This window comes from Hesperophylax consimilis, chromosome 18 (assembly GCF_061612785.1).
Source record: "Hesperophylax consimilis isolate HC1 chromosome 18, BYU_Hcon_1.0, whole genome shotgun sequence".
NCBI classification, from domain to species: domain Eukaryota; kingdom Metazoa; phylum Arthropoda; class Insecta; order Trichoptera; family Limnephilidae; genus Hesperophylax; species Hesperophylax consimilis.
Window position 1 is genome coordinate 13569170 of NC_142853.1, and position 17799 is coordinate 13586968.

Genomic DNA, 17799 nt, shown 5'->3' on the forward strand with positions numbered 1-17799 from the left:
GCTGGAATTACCAAGTATCATTGATGTCCTTGGCTCTCCACGCAGCGCAAAACCGCAGGAAGCCTAGGCAACCATTGTAATTGGAGTAGGGTTCACGATCCTCAACAATGAGCAGAAATAAGAAGAGAAATAATTAATTAACCAAACGCATTTACGCACAAAGACACCCCGCCTTTGTTTTTACCTGTACCCCAAACTCATAACTTTCATTGATGTCCCTGTAGTTTACTCATAGTACGACGACAATCGACAAGCTTCTAGCCATATCTCCTTTTTTTCTATTTATGGCGTGGATAATAACTTTTTTCTTCACTAATTTCGCTCGATGCGCAACACATCTTCCAGTTATTCCACCTTCTCATGGATTATAAAATAACCCAAATACCGAGCACTGAGGGCTTGTCTGTTTTAGTCCAGTCATCTAATTGCTATTTTTAGGACCGCTAAGTGAAACTGCGTACAAGGTTTGATTAATGCGCTGTAAACACTGAGCACTGAGCAGTACGGCCTTCATTAATAATTCAACAACAAGTTTGCTTTAGCAGCTTTCATTAAAGCATTTTGACAGTGTTGTAAAATAACGGCTTCAATATCTAGGCACCTGATTCTCTATTTGATTTAACGTGTTGTTGTTAGTATTTTGGAGGATTGTGATTATCGCCAATTTAAATGGGTTGTTGGCTGAATGATTCTGTGGTTCTCCAATCCGCAGAATCCAAAGTTGCATGATTACTCTTGGTGTGTAATAATGAGAATTCGGATATTTCCAATTTAGTTTTTTATTTTAACAAAACTCACGTGACAGAATAAAATATTTGCCGCGCGAAATATCGCTGTCATTATTTTCGGGAGATGTAAACTCCCTATAATTTACCCTACATAATATTGTATTATGCAATCTTACCAGTAGATTTAGCATTCACATGGGGGGGGGTTTCAACCCAGGTCTGAGGCAAGGGAGAAAAAAAACATTTTTGGACCTACTATTATTGCTGCTGTGTTTTCCTGGAATATAATCAAAATTTATTGAAAAATCTGCTTTCTTGTTTTTACGTGAATATTTCACAAGAATACAAATGCTTCTTTCCCAGTGGTCCGGGTTCACACGATTTTCCCTCATCATTGCACAAGAAGCAATTTCTACTTGAAATGAAACTTTTGAAAATAAGAAAATTGTACGAATACAACATATGCCTCCTAATCTACAAAATCCAAAATGGACTTATACACACAAACACAACATTTAGACAAACGTCACAAGTACACGAACATTATACTAGGCAACATAACAAATTGTACACATATGCTGTAAGGACTGAAAGTGGCAAAAGAGGCATTGGCCACGAGGGTGTACAAATATACAATCTCCTTCCAGATAAACTAAAAACGGAGAGTAAAACTTTTTAATCTTAAGTTATTAGAACAATATTAGAAAACTACTTATTTAATGTTATATATTTAAGTTAAGAAAGTGAAATGTAAATTTCTTTTAAATTAATGAATAAATAAAAAATGTAACCCCTTAACCATAATTTGTTTTTACTTTTAATATTCAATAAAATGAATTTTATGGTTCATGTGAACCCTATTCCTGGTTCTTTCCCTGAACACAATACGTAAAATTTCGTACCCACAGCCAGTGCCAGTTATGTATGCATGTAGATTACTCGCCAAAAAAATTAAAAAAAGTACTTTCGAGGAGACATGTACATGAGGGTTTCATTTGAATGAACAAAAGATTTTTGGAGGTACATTTTTTCTTAGAGAGGCTTAGAAACGGGTAAAATATACAAACGTGGGGCTAACATAGAGGAGGCATAGACGCGCAATGAACGCTCTTCTGTCTTTTTGGGAGTCATTAAATTCTCTATGTCTATGGCCATGTCGTCAGTATCATTATAATTGTCGTATTGTCTTTAAACAAGGGCAATGCTAATATTGACACATAATTAAAAAAAAACCCAAATAAAAACTCCAAATGAAATTCTAAAATATATATTTACATATATTATTTCCATTCTTATGTCATATCCTACAAAATCTAAATGTTAGTTTAAGAAAAATGTAATTAACACGTCAGGCAGGGCGTGTGAAATAGTCCTAGTAAGGTCAACTTTTCTTATTGTGTCTTGTTTGTATATTTTAGTTCATGAAATCAGATACCCTCAGCATTGTCGTCAGGATCCATAGGTAGTTGAGTAATAACAGATTAACGGAAATTAGACCCTTTCAGAGTTTTGTGACCATAGATATCACAGACCAGTAGTCTGGTCGAAGTGATAGGTAGTACAGCGCAGAACCAGGAGTCTTGTAAGAACTGATAGGTGATCTTGGAGATCACAGTACATTTTGGCTACGGCTAAAATTAAGTATCCGTTTTTTTTTTGGGTTTTCTGCGGTCCATTGAGTGTTAGCGTACCAAATTTGGAGAAATATGTTTACTAAGGACGGGTTGTTTCGAAGAACTTAAACCATTCTTTAATTTGAACAATTCAATTTCAGTTTCTCTTCTTGGCTCTTCTCCACTCTTCTTGACTCTTCTTGGCTCATCTTGGTTCGTATTTATATACTTCTCTTCACCTTCTTGGCTTTTCTCATCTCTTCATGGCTTTTCTTTTATTTAGAAAATATATCGGTGCAATACTTTTTTATTTTTTTTATTTTATTTTATTAGGAAGTTAACAGGTTTATAACATAACATGCATAGAGAGAGAGAAAAAATAAGTAAAAGAATTAAGTTACAACCCAATAACCAATGTTCACATCATGCAATAAAGATAAAGAAGGTTAAAAAGCAATAGACAAACAAAGAAAACAAAGAAAGGTTAAAAACAAAGAAATGTTAAAAACAAGGAAATAATAAGAGAAAATGTATATATATATATACACGTATAAACACATACATACATATATATACATACACATGCATATACACATATAAATACATACGTACACACATACATATACATAGTTGCATACATACATACGCATACATACATGCATACATACATACATACGCATACATACATGCATACATACATATATACACACACGTACATTTTATATTAAATACAAATAATATGTAAGAGTGAAAATGAATAAATGATGAATGTAATGTATTAAATTTAGAAAAGGGTTAATTATTACAATACTCTGTTAACAATTTTTTTTAAAGCTCCTAAGGTACACGACAGGATATCAGCATCAAAATAAGTTTTATTATAATGATTGCAAGTTCTTAGTAAGAAAGAATTTTGCCTGAGACTCGTTGAAGCAATTTCGATATGAAACAATGATTTGTCTCTAGTTTTCTTACTAGGGACTCTAATATTGATTGATGACAAAAGGGCTGGACACTGGACAGTCAATATGACCACTCAAGACTTTGTGTAAGTAAATCATGTCCACAGTGTCTCTCCTGCTTTTTAATGTTTTAAGTCCGTAGTGCTTGATAGAGCTTTCCATATCGTAATAACGTAATTGTCTCCTGAAGTTCAAGTGATGTACAAACTTTCTTTGAACAGCTTCAATGCGTTTTTTGTGAATGTTATAAAAAGGATTCCATATGGCAGAAGCGTACTCAAGATGACTACGGACGTAGGAGTAATACAAAATTTTGAGTGTATGGTTATTGTTGAATTCCTTTCCAATACGGAATAAAAATCCTAACATGCTCAATGATTTCTTGACAATCTTATCCACATGTGCCTTGAATGAAAGTTTGTCGTCAATCACTACACCGAGGTCTCGAATTTGATTGACTTTTTTGAGTGGTTGACTGTTTGTAATATGGTAATTATATTCAATTTTATTTTTATTTTTTGTAAAGGTTATTACATAACATTTGGCAGTATTCATGTGGAGATAGTTGACAATACAATAATCATTAAGCTTATTAAGATCTTGTTGCACTTTATAACATTCAGTAATAGAGTTAATAGAAAGAAATATTTTCATGTCATCAGCAAAAAGTAAAACTTTAGCATGCTTAAAGCATTTTACAATGTCATTGATAAATATAGTAAAAAGCAACGGTCCCAGGTGAGATCTTTGAGGGACACCTGAAGGAACATTGACAATCTCAGAATTGAAACCGTTTACTGCTATTATCTGGGAGCGTCCGTTTAGGTATGAAACTAGCCATCGGTACAAATTACCGTGTTGGGCTGTGGTCGATTTTATCGAATGCTTTGGAGAAATCTGTATATATAGCATCCACTTGGATTCGTTTGTCCATTGATTTTGAAATATGTTACTGCTTTATCTTCACGGGTTTCTTGCCAAAGAGAGCTCTACAGACTTTTCTTGCACATTAATATCTTCATAGTATCATTAAGAAAGGGACGCTTAGATGGTTTGGGCATGTAGAGCGAATGAGCGAAGATAGGAGTGTAAGGAGGATATATGATGCAAATGTGAATGGTAGCAGAAGTCGGGGACGCCCGAGGAAGACATGGCACGATCAAGTGAATCAGATACTCGAGTCGGGCCATGTCAAGAGTCAGAATAATAGAAGAGTATGTATGAGACGATGTATGAAAGTGAATGAGGCAAGGAGTGTGTGCCAAGACCGAGATGTTTGGCGGTCCGTCCTCTCTGCCTACCCCTGCGGGGAAACGGCGTGATGGTTAGTTAGTTAGTTAGTTAGTATCATGTCGATTTGCACATATTGGTAAAATACACAGTTTACACAACACATAAAACATTTCTCGTAGCTGGAGTCAAGAGACTATTATATCAAATGGCTGTCACTTTGAACAAGGAAAATCCATTCTCGTAACAAATATATTATAAAATTCTAAGGACGGGTTGTTTCAGAGAATTTGAACAAATTTCGAAATTAATTTTCAGGTTCTGTGAATTCTCAGTTTAAGTTGAGTTATTTAATTTTGATTTTAAATTTAAAAGAAAGACAAACATTCCCGGGTTACGAATAACATAAAAATATTTGAAAATCTCCTACTACCACCACAGTAAGCTAGAAATGTTGCTTGTGTTGTGATGGAGGACTTAGCCAGCCGAAGAATTGGGGACCCAAACGCGATATCAACTCGGTCACCGACCGGTCAGATATTGACCAGTCAGATATTGTTTCAGTTCTGTCAAGTACCTGGCCTATATTGATATAATAACAGAACTTGAATGGGACATTCACAGAACTTGCAAAAAAACGTTGAAATTTTATGAATTGTTCAAATTCTATGAAACAGCCCATCCTATTATTTGAAACCTACTCGAGTACCTACTATACAACGAAATCAAAGTGACGTTATTTCTATTTTGGATATTGTTTCAGGCATATTTTGAAACTTTCTCGTTTTTTTTTTAATATACATTTCACTGTACAAAGAAAACAATATGTAATATTTTATTTTATATTTAAATAATCGTGGAGAAAGAAGATGTGGAAAAAATGTTAAATTCGGATGAAGCCTGGTTTAACTTTCAGTCAATAAAACAAATCACTGAAGAACGAGTGGCTTATATTTAAATAGGCAGTATAAATTTTTAATTTCACTTAACAATCAATTGTACATCTGAAAATTTTTATTTATAATATTTCCGGCAAAATTACCCTGTAAGTCGAAAAAAAATCGTTGATGTATTCGTAAATTATGTTTTAAAAAACGCATTTGTGTAGTTGACAAAAATCACTCTATGTTGTTAGATACCATTCAAATGTTAGTAGGCATTAAATATAACGACATTTATCCAATGACATTATAAAAATACAAGACACGTTATATTCTGATAAAATGTAGCACCTCTTATGAAAAGGATAGCCATCCAAGAATATGTGCGTACGAATGAAATAGCTGTACGAACTCTGGTTAAAGTCTGTTCACTGGACCTATTTCACCGAAACCACGCGCGTTGTCACGCTGTATTTTCATTATATCAATTTAATTAAGCACCCGTCAAACATTTAAACAAAATAATTCGCATTTCAAACAAATAATTATTAATTCATTTAAAATAATTTTGGTGCCTACTTTATCGCTTGTTTGGTATGATTTATACTTATCATTTCTATTTTTTGTAATGTATGGCCAAGATCACTCTTAATGGGTGAAAGCCAATATAAAAAATAAAAAAAAAATTAAAAAAACTTTAATAAGGTTACGCATTACGCTGGACAATTTGAAATCGCTCACATATGAACCGGCAACAGAAATTGGTATTTTTAATCTTGTCGAATTTTCATTCCACCGTATTTAAAATTATAAATGAGAAGATGAACTACCCCTCCTTAGCACTCCCATTCCTCCAGAATGCCTAGTTATTTTCTTTTAGGATTTCCAGACCCCTCCGAAAATAGTTTCCTGAAATCTGGCGCCACGCCCTTTGAGTTCTAGAAAGCTGAGAAAATATTTAGAGGCTGAGAAAACAGGATTATTTGAATCCGACTATTACAAATAACGAATGATGATCAAACCTTCTTTGATTTGTATATTTAACGCATCCCGTAAAAACTATATGTCTTTGGGTGTGACGGTTTTTAATATTGCAACAAAACTTTATTCTTATATCAATCCACAATTCAAAAAATATATATTATAGTGCAAAATACATTTCTGAATATCATAATTTATATTATAGTGCAAAATACATTTCTGAATATCATAATTTATATTATAGTGCAAAATACATTTCTGAACAGCAGAATTTATATTTTAGTGCGTAATACATTTCTGAACATCAGAATTTATATTTTAGTGCGTAATACATTTGTGAACATCAGAATTTATATTATAGTGCATACTTAATACATTTCTGAACATCAGAATTTATATTTTATTGCATAATACATTGCTGAACATCTAAATTTATACTATAGTGAATAATACATTTCAAAACATCAGAATTTATATTTTAGTGCATAATACATTTCTGAACATCAGAATGAGAATATGTGCTGTGTCTGATTATCAGAATTTATATTGTAGTGCCTAATAAATTTCTGAACATCAGAATTTATATTTTAGTACATAATACATTTCTGAACATCAGAATTTATTTTATAGTGCATAATACATTTCTGAACATCAGAATTTATATTTTAGTGCATAATACATTTCTGAACATCATAATTTATATTTTAGTGCATAATACATTTCTGAACATCTGAATTTATATTTTAGTGCATTATACATTGCTGAACATCTAAATTTATACTATAGTGAATAATACATTTCAAAACATCAGAATTTATATTTTAGTGCATAATACATTTCTGAACATCAGAATGAGAATATGTGCCGAAATACCATTCGAATGAAAAAAGATATTGTTAAAAAGTATGTTCGGCCAATTTTTTAAATTTGTTTAAACTAGATTTGTAGAAGTCTTTTGACACTTGTGATTTTTATAATTATAATGTATCGATTCGTATACTGAACGCAGTTGTGGTTTGCAATTCGCGCAGCACTTCGAAGTACTGCAAAATCATGTGTGTTTGAAAATGTACGCTTCGAAATATTTTAGGTGCTTTAATTAAATGCTGCGAATATAACACAATCGTATATGTACTAATCGAGCATTTTTGTAAGCCAAGAAAAAAATAAAGAATCATGCCTTCTTGCTTATATCGAATCAAGCGGCCAGTTTTTTAGACGGGAATTTAAACCTTATTGCCATCTACATAAGGAGTGTTATTGTTTCGGCCTGATTCTAAATGTTACACTACGTGCTGCATCGCCTTGAGATGGATTACCAAAATGATTACAAAATTGTGACAGGATTAGTTTAACGTAATTTCGTCATGATAATTTCCATTGCTCAATTTTGAAACGAAAATATTTTTGGATTTATTTTCTTATTTTTTGTTGACGAGAATTAAGTTTTTTACTAGTATAAATAATGATGATGTGGCATCTTTAAAGATTTTCATCAGTTTAAAATGCTAAAACTTGAAACTCTGGGAAAATGTCACTATTACTATCAACATACCTACCGAGCACATTTTTTCTAGAATCATAAAATAGCATTTAATTTAAATCTTAATTTTGAATCATTAAAATAATATTATGCTATTTTATACCCGACGGTCTCGCACAGTCATATTTATATTATTCGCTCTACAATCAGATCACTCCATTCAAATATACAAATGGAAATAATATGTCTACATCAAGCCTCCCTTGCTAAATTTAATCAATATTGTGTACCAATGAAATTACCCGATTTGCCATTTAGCTACCGTGGGATGCCGGCAGATGTCGCTCGAGAATTAGGAAGCTCGGAAACAAATAGATTTCTGGAAGTTCAGCGTTCTGCACCAATATTGCACGGAACGTGTGCTTCGTCGATTCTGCTGAAAGCTATGCAAATCAGATAAACTTTTTATTCTGAGTGCTGGATGAAATAATTCGTTTGAGAGCGAATAAGTATTGTTTTGTGTTGATGTAGCTAATACATTGGTTTGTTTTTTTTTCTGTAGAAATAGGTACGTTCACAAAGTCGGGAATGTCGTATTTGAAGTAACATTTTTTTTCATATTATTGATCATACTATCATCTGACATTTTTTCCGCACGGCCAGCCCAACGCAACCTCTTGGACCAACAAGAATAGATTTTTGAACACACAGTTGAAATAATTTTGAAGGTCGCATTTCCTCGTGGCCAGCACATCGCAGTTTCTGGTCAATCTGCTTCAAATCTGTTCAATTTGCTTCAAGTCTGGTCAATCTGATTTAAATATGGCCAATCTGATTTATACCGGGATGTAAAATTAGCCTACTTTTAGAAGTATTTATTTATTTGCAGGTACCAGGGGCAGATCTAACGGGCCCCCTTGCAGTTCCGTCCATAGTTCAGTACCCCAGGGCCCCGGGCCTGAGGGTGTCCCGGAACTCATAGCCGTAGACAGGGCCGCCCCGAGGGGGGCTCAAGGAGATATAAATCATAGGGTCCGGGGCCCGAGCATACGCAGTATTTAACTAATATTTAAAACACCTTTGAAATAATTTTGTTAATCAAACGGCACTATACCCACGATAAATTAAAATGTTACTTGAATCGTCATAATAACATTATTGTCATCCACGACTCGAAATTTGTCGAGCTTAGTGCCAGATACAAACGTACCGAAGGTGTCAGAGGCCGATGCCTATGTCCCAAACATCGGGAAGGGAGTGACGACACAAAATAAGTTCCTTTAGGCATAATTATAACATAGCATTTATATAGCGCAGTTTAGTGTCATTTCACTTCAAGTGCGCTTTACTATACTAAACTTAAGAACGGTGATTTAGTATTAGTATTATTAGACGTTCTTAAAATTATTCCTACAGTGTGCCTTACCCAATACAGATCTAATATTATAACACTAAATGTACTGTTTATACAAAGTGATGACAACACTTAGAATAACAATAACAGCAGGACAGGACAAAACAAGAACATTAAAATTAAAACATAATATAAAATAGGAGGCAGTTTGTGCTCAAAACTGAGAATCTTCTGAGCAAACATTTAATATAATATGACAGCTTTTGCGATGCTGTGAAAATGGTACACATGGAGAACACAAGACTCGGGAATTAACATGTTAAATTGTCTATTGAATTAACATGTTAAACTCGGAGGCGGCCCCGGCTAGGTGCCAAAATGATATTCATTGAAGATTGTACAATGGTGGAGAACTTAGCTACCATTATATTGAACTCGCGACGCCTGGGTGGCAATCCGATGCATGTGTCCACTTGGCTACTAGTTGGTTAAGCTGATATGTTTTAAGGCTTTCGTTTTCAAAAATACTAAAAGATTTCCATTTAAAAAAAACTGAATGATATTTGGCTAAATATTCCGAAAAAAAACGTAAGCATTTATTGTTTGTCCTTCGACCTACAAAAAAATGTTGTAACTCATATTCCACTCCCTTCTTCCACAAGATACCAGTACTTCAATTGGGGATACTAATAAAAATAAATAAATAACATACGCGCGAAGAGCGGCTTTTGAAAATAGATCCTCAATTCCTGTTAGATGCGTTGTAAATATTTTACAAAAATACTGGTTTACGGAATCGCTGGAAATAAGGTAAGTGAATGACCACGTTTTCAAGATAAGTAGGTATGCGGCACGTGCACATTTACATATGTGCTTTATATTTACTAAAGATTATTCAGTAAATAATTAATGAATCATCCAGTAATTCGACTGTCCTATGCTACTGGTGAAAAAATTTCGTCTCTTTGGGAAGATTTTACTTCTTTGAAACGCGGAAATTGGACAACACCACTGGTTATTGCCTAGCAAAAAAAACTACTATAACAATGTGAAGTTGTGAAAAGCTTTTTATGAGAATGATTTAGTTACGTTTCTGAATCATATATGTTAAATATCGTTCATTATGTGTAAAGATACCAACTTAAAATATGGAGGAAGGTGGGATGCAGAAAATTAATTTAATACCTAATTATCGAAGAAAATGTGAGAAGTGCTTGGATTCTTCAACAAAACTGTATTTGAAGAATAAGAATAACCTATAAAACAGATAAGACATAGGTACTTTGTTTTATGTATTTCTTTCTGATGTCACGCATAAAGAGAATATTCACTTTGTTTTTGGTTGAAGATTTGTTGTTAATGATAGACTGCGATACTCGAGTCTAAGACGAGGTATGAAATCGTTGGACCACGAGAGATAGTACAAAACAATGGAGTGTCCTTTGCTCATACCCAAAGTTTGTGAACAGAAGAGATTTTAATATTAATTTTCTTGGTTAGGTTTATATTTTATTTATTTATTTCACGAATACGAAAAGAGTCAGAACGAGGCAAAAAGAAAAGTCTGACTTGAAGATACAGGAATATAAGAATGGGTCGATAAGAAGATATATACAAGATATGTAAGTACCTATACAAGAAAGCCAGTAAGAGACAGGAAGAGGCAAGAAGAGTCAAGACGAGATGGGAAGAGCCAAGAGAAACTAGAAAAAACAATAAGAGGCAAAATGAACCAGAAAAAGCCAAAAAGAGGCAAGGAAATGTAAAAAGAGGCAAGAAGAAGGACGTCATAAAGAAGAAATTCAGTTCCTTCATTCCCGCTCATCCTAAATTTCAATATTTGCTTATTTGATTAAACTCGAACTCTTCAAGCACGTGTCCTAACTCCTAACAAATGAGTGTCCCCTGACAGAAGTGCTCCTGGCTGGGGTGGTACAATCGTATCGTATCGTAAAATCATTGCTGAAAATATTAAGGACTCTCAAACGAAAGACGTTTTTCAGTCGAATCTAGGGATTCAGCATTTCTTCCTTGCCATAGAAGTGCTCTGACCACTGAGCTAATTCGACTGTAATATTTATTTAGGAAACAAATGGTCGTACCTACATCAATGTATAAACAATAAACATTTGAATGTTCTGGGTCATAAAGTTCCATTAAGTTAAATGTTGATTTATTATTTGTACCTATACAGTACAATAAAAATAAATTTAAATAAAAAACATAACAAAGAAATACATGAAGTGAAGAAATGCAGCTTTCGCAAGATTATACTATTCAAAACAACAAATAAACTTTGGATAATAATAGTATAATTTTCACAAAATAATATCAACTTTTAACCGTATCATACTTTGATTGAGAACTACCCACATTATCTTCATTTTTCGCATTAACGCATATTTTCTCACTGCTATCTTTATGTATGATTGTAAGATTCAACCCCAGATGAAGAGGTCCTTTTAGCATTGAAAAAAATATTTAAAAAATTATTATCTAATCCAATAATCCTACGCTTGGTCAAAAGATGGCCTTCTGTCAGTTGAATATTATCTAATAGAAGCAGTATTGCGTGACTGATGCTGCATAGAATCCACAAAAAATGATGAAGCACCTACTGGCCTTATATTGACACCAAATAATTTGGAAGATAGAAAGAAATGACATTAGTAGGCAGGTACTGCAAACAATGGATTTTTTTAACGTGAGATTTACCTTGTCAATAGTCAACACTTATTCTGACATGAGAGTATCGATTATAGAAGATGATGCTTAGATCGAAGTATAAGTCAACTTTAAAGTAAATATTAAGGTATAAGTCAACTTTAAAGTACCAAATCGAGCAACTAGGAAAAACATATTATTCTGCAAAAATAATTCCTGGACTAACTACCACATACGTGCGTCTGTTTCTCACCTTCATACATTTGGAAACAAATTTACCTCAAATATCCACGTATTTAATATAAGTTTACCGGTAGAGATACTAGAGATACCTAAATGATATGTTTATGTTGCATAAACATTATTATTATTTAGATGCATTGCATAGGAGCTATTGCGTATATTTTTATATCCTTTCTATTTATCTACAATGTAAAAACTTGTTCCTCTCTTTTCTTTTTCTTCGTCGTGCACTTTTTATACTTTTTCACTAGTAAATAATTATGTATTATGAACCATCAACATACGATTATTTTTAATCCGTCTGCAATTTAAAAACTGTTTACAATATTTTTCCTTCTCTTTTCTTATGTATTAATATGTACTTAAATGCACCTTTATATCTACCACATACAACACTCACTTCAAGTTTTGTTTTGTTATCTAAACATTTAAAACCATACACTAAATCACGTAAAATGTTATAGTCCTGTAAAAATGCATCAGGGAGAACAATTAAATAAACAAATAAAAAATATATTATCAACCCCTTTCTCGACACGTTTGAGTTTTTTAATAAAAAATATATATAAACCTCCTGGACAATCTGCAATCTCCTGGCAGTGTTGGTGCACATTAAACGAAATCATTGGTGTGTAATAAAACATGGATCTAAGAAGCCCTGGACAGTGCATTGGTGCGATTTTGTATGAATTTCATTCAAGCCAAATCTAGAGTGAGGGAAATTGCCTGACATCCAACTTGTATGACTAACTTTTGAACTTATTTGTATGCATAGTGGTGCATAATAAACTATTATTATTTTATTTTCGTGTTGTTAAAGCAGTTAAAACGGATTATGGTTTTTTGGGGTATTTGATGAGACAAGGAATGTGATACGTCATTAAAAAAATTGAGTAGGTTTTGGCATTTTCCGTATATCTTCCCCCTCACTCCGCGGCTTCAAATTGTTCTCGAATTGCTCCGTCTAATGCTGTACAGGTCCATGTAATAAACACTGCATCGGTTGCGAGTTGCAATGTATGGCTTGTGGTATTCCAGCAAATTGTTCATGAATTGCTCAGTCTAATGCTGTACAGGTTCATGTAATAAACACTGCATCGGTTGCGAGTTGCAATGGTTTGTGATATTCCAGCAAATTGTTCTCGAATTTTTCCGTCTAATGACGTATAGGTCCATGTAATAAACACTGCATCGGTTGCGAGTTGCAATGGTTTGTGATATTCCAGCAAATTGTTCTCGAATTGCTCCGTCTAATGACGTATAGGTCCATGTAATAAACACTGCATTGGTTGCGAGTTGCAATGGCTTATGGTATTCCAGCAAATTATTCTCGAATTGCTCCGTCTAATGCTGTACATGTGCATGTAATAAGAATTGCAATGGCTTGTTGTATTCCAGCATCCATCCATCTCTTTGGTTTTACAAGTTTGCAAGGTAGATAGTTTTAAGAAATTAAATTATATAAAATGGTCCTGTTTCATTATATACAACACATTATTGCAAGAACCACGAAAAAAATAAAAAATAAATTATCAAAAAAATTATTTTATGTATTTTAATATGGAACATAACAAAACGAACACGGGACAAAACAAATTGAAAATAAAATTAACTTTTTCAGCACGAAATTTTTAGTCGTTCAAAATCATTTACAAAAATATACTATAATTATACAAAACACACAAGTCACACAAAAATCTAAAGAAAAAAAAACTACAATGTACTTGAATCCTCGTCTAAATTCTGATGAAAAATGCTCCATGTTTAACTCTCTCAAAATATACATTACCAGATAAAACAACACCAGTTTTTTTTCTAATCAATGTGTTTAGGCTAAAACCAGTCTAGAGACTTTTAAAAGTATTTATGTATTCAAATATATAAGTCTACAAAAATAAAATCTCTCATAAGTCAATATTCATATTGACTAATCTGTTTGGCACGAGTTCGTAGAACAGCCATTGTCATAATAACAAGAGTTATAGTAATTTGGACACGGGGGACAGGGCGGGCACACATAACAGCAAGGGTCAACTGGGGCGCATTCAACTACTCGTGGTTCATCCTTTGGCATGAAGCCAGTACTAGCACCACCACCACCACCTTTTTTTACCTCTTTTTCTTTCTTGGGTTTTTTCTTAACAACTTTAGGCTCAGCTTTTGGCTCATCATCTTGGCAATATGTTACGCCTGGGATTCGTTTACCGCATTCGCTTTCTTTCCCTTCCTTTCCTCCTTTATCACACTTTTCCATTTTGACACAAGCTTCTACCTGTTCCCCTAGATCTTCCACGACTGTTATGACTGATATCGATGGGGTTTTTATTTTCTTTTTATCGTCATCATCATCGAGTTGGCCTTTCATCTCAAACTGGGTTGCCTTGTTAATTCGGCTCGGTTTCGACTTCTTGTTTGGATCGTATCTAGCACAAGGTGGCGTAAATTCGATACGCCAATCTTCCTCTGCAAGGTCTATGGATGGTTTTTTTGTCAATGGGCAACAAACGTCAGGAGGAATTTCACCAAGTGCTTCCGCAAAATTGCACAATATTTCTGACTGTAAAGCTTGACACATACACGTTTCTTTTAGTAAAGCAAGTTTACACAAAGCTTCTTTATCGATGCTTTTATATATCTCTCTGCAAATATTATCGAAGGCCTCTTGGAACAATAGACTTTCAGTGTATTTTTTTGTCTGTTCCCTTTTCATTTTCATTCTTTTCATCTCTTCTGGAGTCTTGTTAAGTACTTTAAAATTGTATGGAGGATCATCATACGGGAAATCTGTTACTTTTCTAGTTTTGGGATCTTTCATTTTTTGCAGGGTAACAAGGTAATCACCGTCAACCTTCCTAATGGCGAATGTCGGTTTGATTTTTTCATCATCATCATCGTCGCCAGCGCTCCCCAAATTTTTTTTAGCTGCCTGTTTTTTTTTTGCTTTTGTTGACGTTTCGGGTCCGGTGTCAAAGTTTCGCTTAGAATATTTCTTTATAAGTTTGACCACGCTTCTTCTTACTGCACCAGGTCGCCAATCAGGCCGGAACTGGAATATAATGTTTAATATTGAAACCACTACCACTACATGGGTAAGACAAGGACAGTTAAATATTTAAGTATTAAAAAAAAAAATGCAATATCAAGTATTTGTGCCGTAAACTATATCAGAAACTACGAAAACAATAGGTTGGTATATTGTGACCCACGCATGGGTTACCCAAGCGCAGTGTGTTCAATTCCTCGGCAGGCTAAGTCCTCCATCACAACACAAGCAAAATTTTCCGCTTACTGTGGTGGTAGTAGGAGATTTTCAAATATTGTCAGGTTATTCGTAACCTAGAAATGATTGTCTTTCTTTAAAAAAAAATAGAAATATGAAAAACAATTAGACAAATCTTATGTTTAAATTTCATAAGATCGGGACCATTTTCTTACAGTTTTGGCAGTTTTCCGTGCAATATTCCACACAACGGTAAGTAAAAACATCAACATTATGAGATACATTTTATTTTAAATCAATTAAAATTATGGCAGTCATTGAATGCATAAAATTAAAGTTCGTTCTTACTAGAAAACGGATGGCACAAACAAAATGTACCATGAACTAAAAAAACTTACTGAGGGTCTGGGCATAAAAATATACGGTGATCTGTAGCAAACGGTAACCGGGCAACTAAGAGCAGTGGAAATTCAACACACTTTAGAAAAGTGATAAAATCATAAAAGATTGAGAAAAAAAAACTTAGTTTAATAGGTTAGGTTCAATGCCACTTTTAATGACTGTATCACTTTTCAAAAGTATGTTGATTTGCCGTGGAAAGGTCCCGAAGACTACAAATGATCCGACTATGGGGTAGACACCGAAAATCATGACTAAATAGGGGCCCCAGCGGAAGCGTTCCAGGAGAATACTGATGAAGAAGTGAAGAAGAGATGAAGAAGGTTGGAGCGGGTGGGAAGATATGGCGAGGACTGGTGACGAATGACTAGGGACCGGAGTGGGTTTAAAATATTTGTGCAGAAGGTAAAATCATTCCTTTTAGTGTAGCGCCGTAATGATGAAGATGACATTAAATATTTAGAATATTACCACCAATCCTGGCACATCCCTCGATATCCAAAGCCAACCCATTTCCCGTGGGACATAAGGGAACCTCCCTTTGGGTGTACAATCTTGGTGACCGACAGTGACAGCTAAAAAAGAACCGTTTATTAATATAATCACTCTAACATAAATATAAAAGTAACAAATAAAAATAAAATGATTTTGAATTCCACTTGTCAATCATTATATTTACGACATACGACACGAAGATGAACATCCTTAATAAAAATCACTTTACCTACTCCTTTCGCACCGTAGGTCAAAGGCCTTTTTTTAGGTATATTTTTTGGTTTTTTCGACCCTTGTTTTTCACCCATTATTTTTATTACATTGTCTTTTAAAAATTGAAAGAACGGTTTATTTTTATTCACATTGAAACAATGCAATTAAACATATTTCACTACAGCACACCCAAAGTTCCAGATAAAAAAATATTATTTATTAAAACCGGTTTTATCGTAAAAACGACGCAAGTCGTGTAGATTCGTGAAGATAACAAAACACTTAATACAAATATTGAAATTCGAATGGTATTGCCATTTTAGTATGGTGTGAACAATTTTATATTGCTAACTCACGAGCAATCACTCTGTGCAGATACACTTCAAATTCAAAATTACTCCGGGAGTGATACAATTCAAATTCGCAAATAAATATTATATACTACGTCCAACTCCAGAGAAATAGTGCCAATTTCAAAAACTCTAGCCGCTAGAGGGAGCTAGTTTAGCATGTTGACTTTGACATTCCTTTCAATGGCGGAAAATTTATTTTATTTAGTAGGTAGGTACTTGGTGGCGTTGTTTTGGGTATTTTAATTTGTATTTTGATCAATTTTGGTAACAAAATATATTAAAACGTTTAAAAAAGTGGGTTCGGTGGTTCAGTTTTCGAACAAACAGCAAAAACACTCCCAAACCGTTTTTCAAGATGACAAAAAAAGTTGACATGTTTTAGTTGGTAAAATGATTTCATTAAATCCTAACAAATAAAAAATTCTTGATTACGTAAAAGGTGGATTAGAACCATGAAAATGTAATTAAAAATATTTTTTAAGTAAATTCAGCAAAGCTGTGTAAGTTCCATGTAGCATTTTGTGTTCAAGTTGATGTTATAAACATCGTAAATGATGATGTTCAAAACAATTTTTTTTATTTTTTTTAAGTGACACCTCACAAAAACGCCGCTGTCTGTATAGTATAAAGGCAGGGAAGCCATGTCGCCACCCGGTTTGGCAGCCTTGTGAGGCGGGTTAAGGTAGGGGCTGTAGGAAAGGATTTATTAAAAATAAATTACAATTTGTTTTCATATGATTAAATACATTCATAAGATTAAATATATTTATATCTTTTTGTAAAATTTCTCACAATTTTATATAAATATATTAATTATATAAGTATTTTATTACCTTTCTAAACCATCAAAGACAGAGTCAATAGCCGCTTTAATATTTGTTTAATGTATTAGTAAAATAGCAGTAAGGTCTTATGTGGTATAATATCTAATTTTAAAAAATCGTCTTTGTATGAAAAAAAACCAAGGCGCATAACTTTTG

General features: G+C 33.6%; 1 protein-coding gene across 1 annotated transcript; it reads right to left on the reverse strand.

Annotated features, from left to right (window-relative positions):
- Positions 1-13781: 13781 nt before the first annotated feature.
- Positions 13782-16707, reverse strand: LOC149415396 (uncharacterized). The gene is made up of 3 exons (XM_089642549.1): positions 16483-16707; positions 16230-16333; positions 13782-15185 (listed from the first exon to the last, which is right to left on the reverse strand). Exons 1-3 carry the CDS (start codon positions 16559-16561, stop codon positions 14067-14069), a joined length of 1302 nt encoding a protein of 433 aa, XP_089498675.1. The 5' UTR covers positions 16562-16707; the 3' UTR covers positions 13782-14066.
- Positions 16708-17799: the final 1092 nt, after the last annotated feature.

Excerpts from the sequence above, each read along its gene's own strand:
- LOC149415396 (XM_089642549.1), bottom strand. The coding sequence starts at position 16,561 with ATGGGTGAAAAACAAGGGTCGAAAAAACCAAAAAATATACCTAAAAAA. Across the intron at positions 16,334-16,482 it reads CTACGGTGCGAAAGGAGTAG|CTGTCACTGTCGGTCACCAA; the intron begins GTAAAGTGATTT and ends GTTCTTTTTTAG. Across the intron at positions 15,186-16,229 it reads GGGATGTGCCAGGATTGGTG|TTCCGGCCTGATTGGCGACC; the intron begins GTAATATTCTAA and ends ATTATATTCCAG.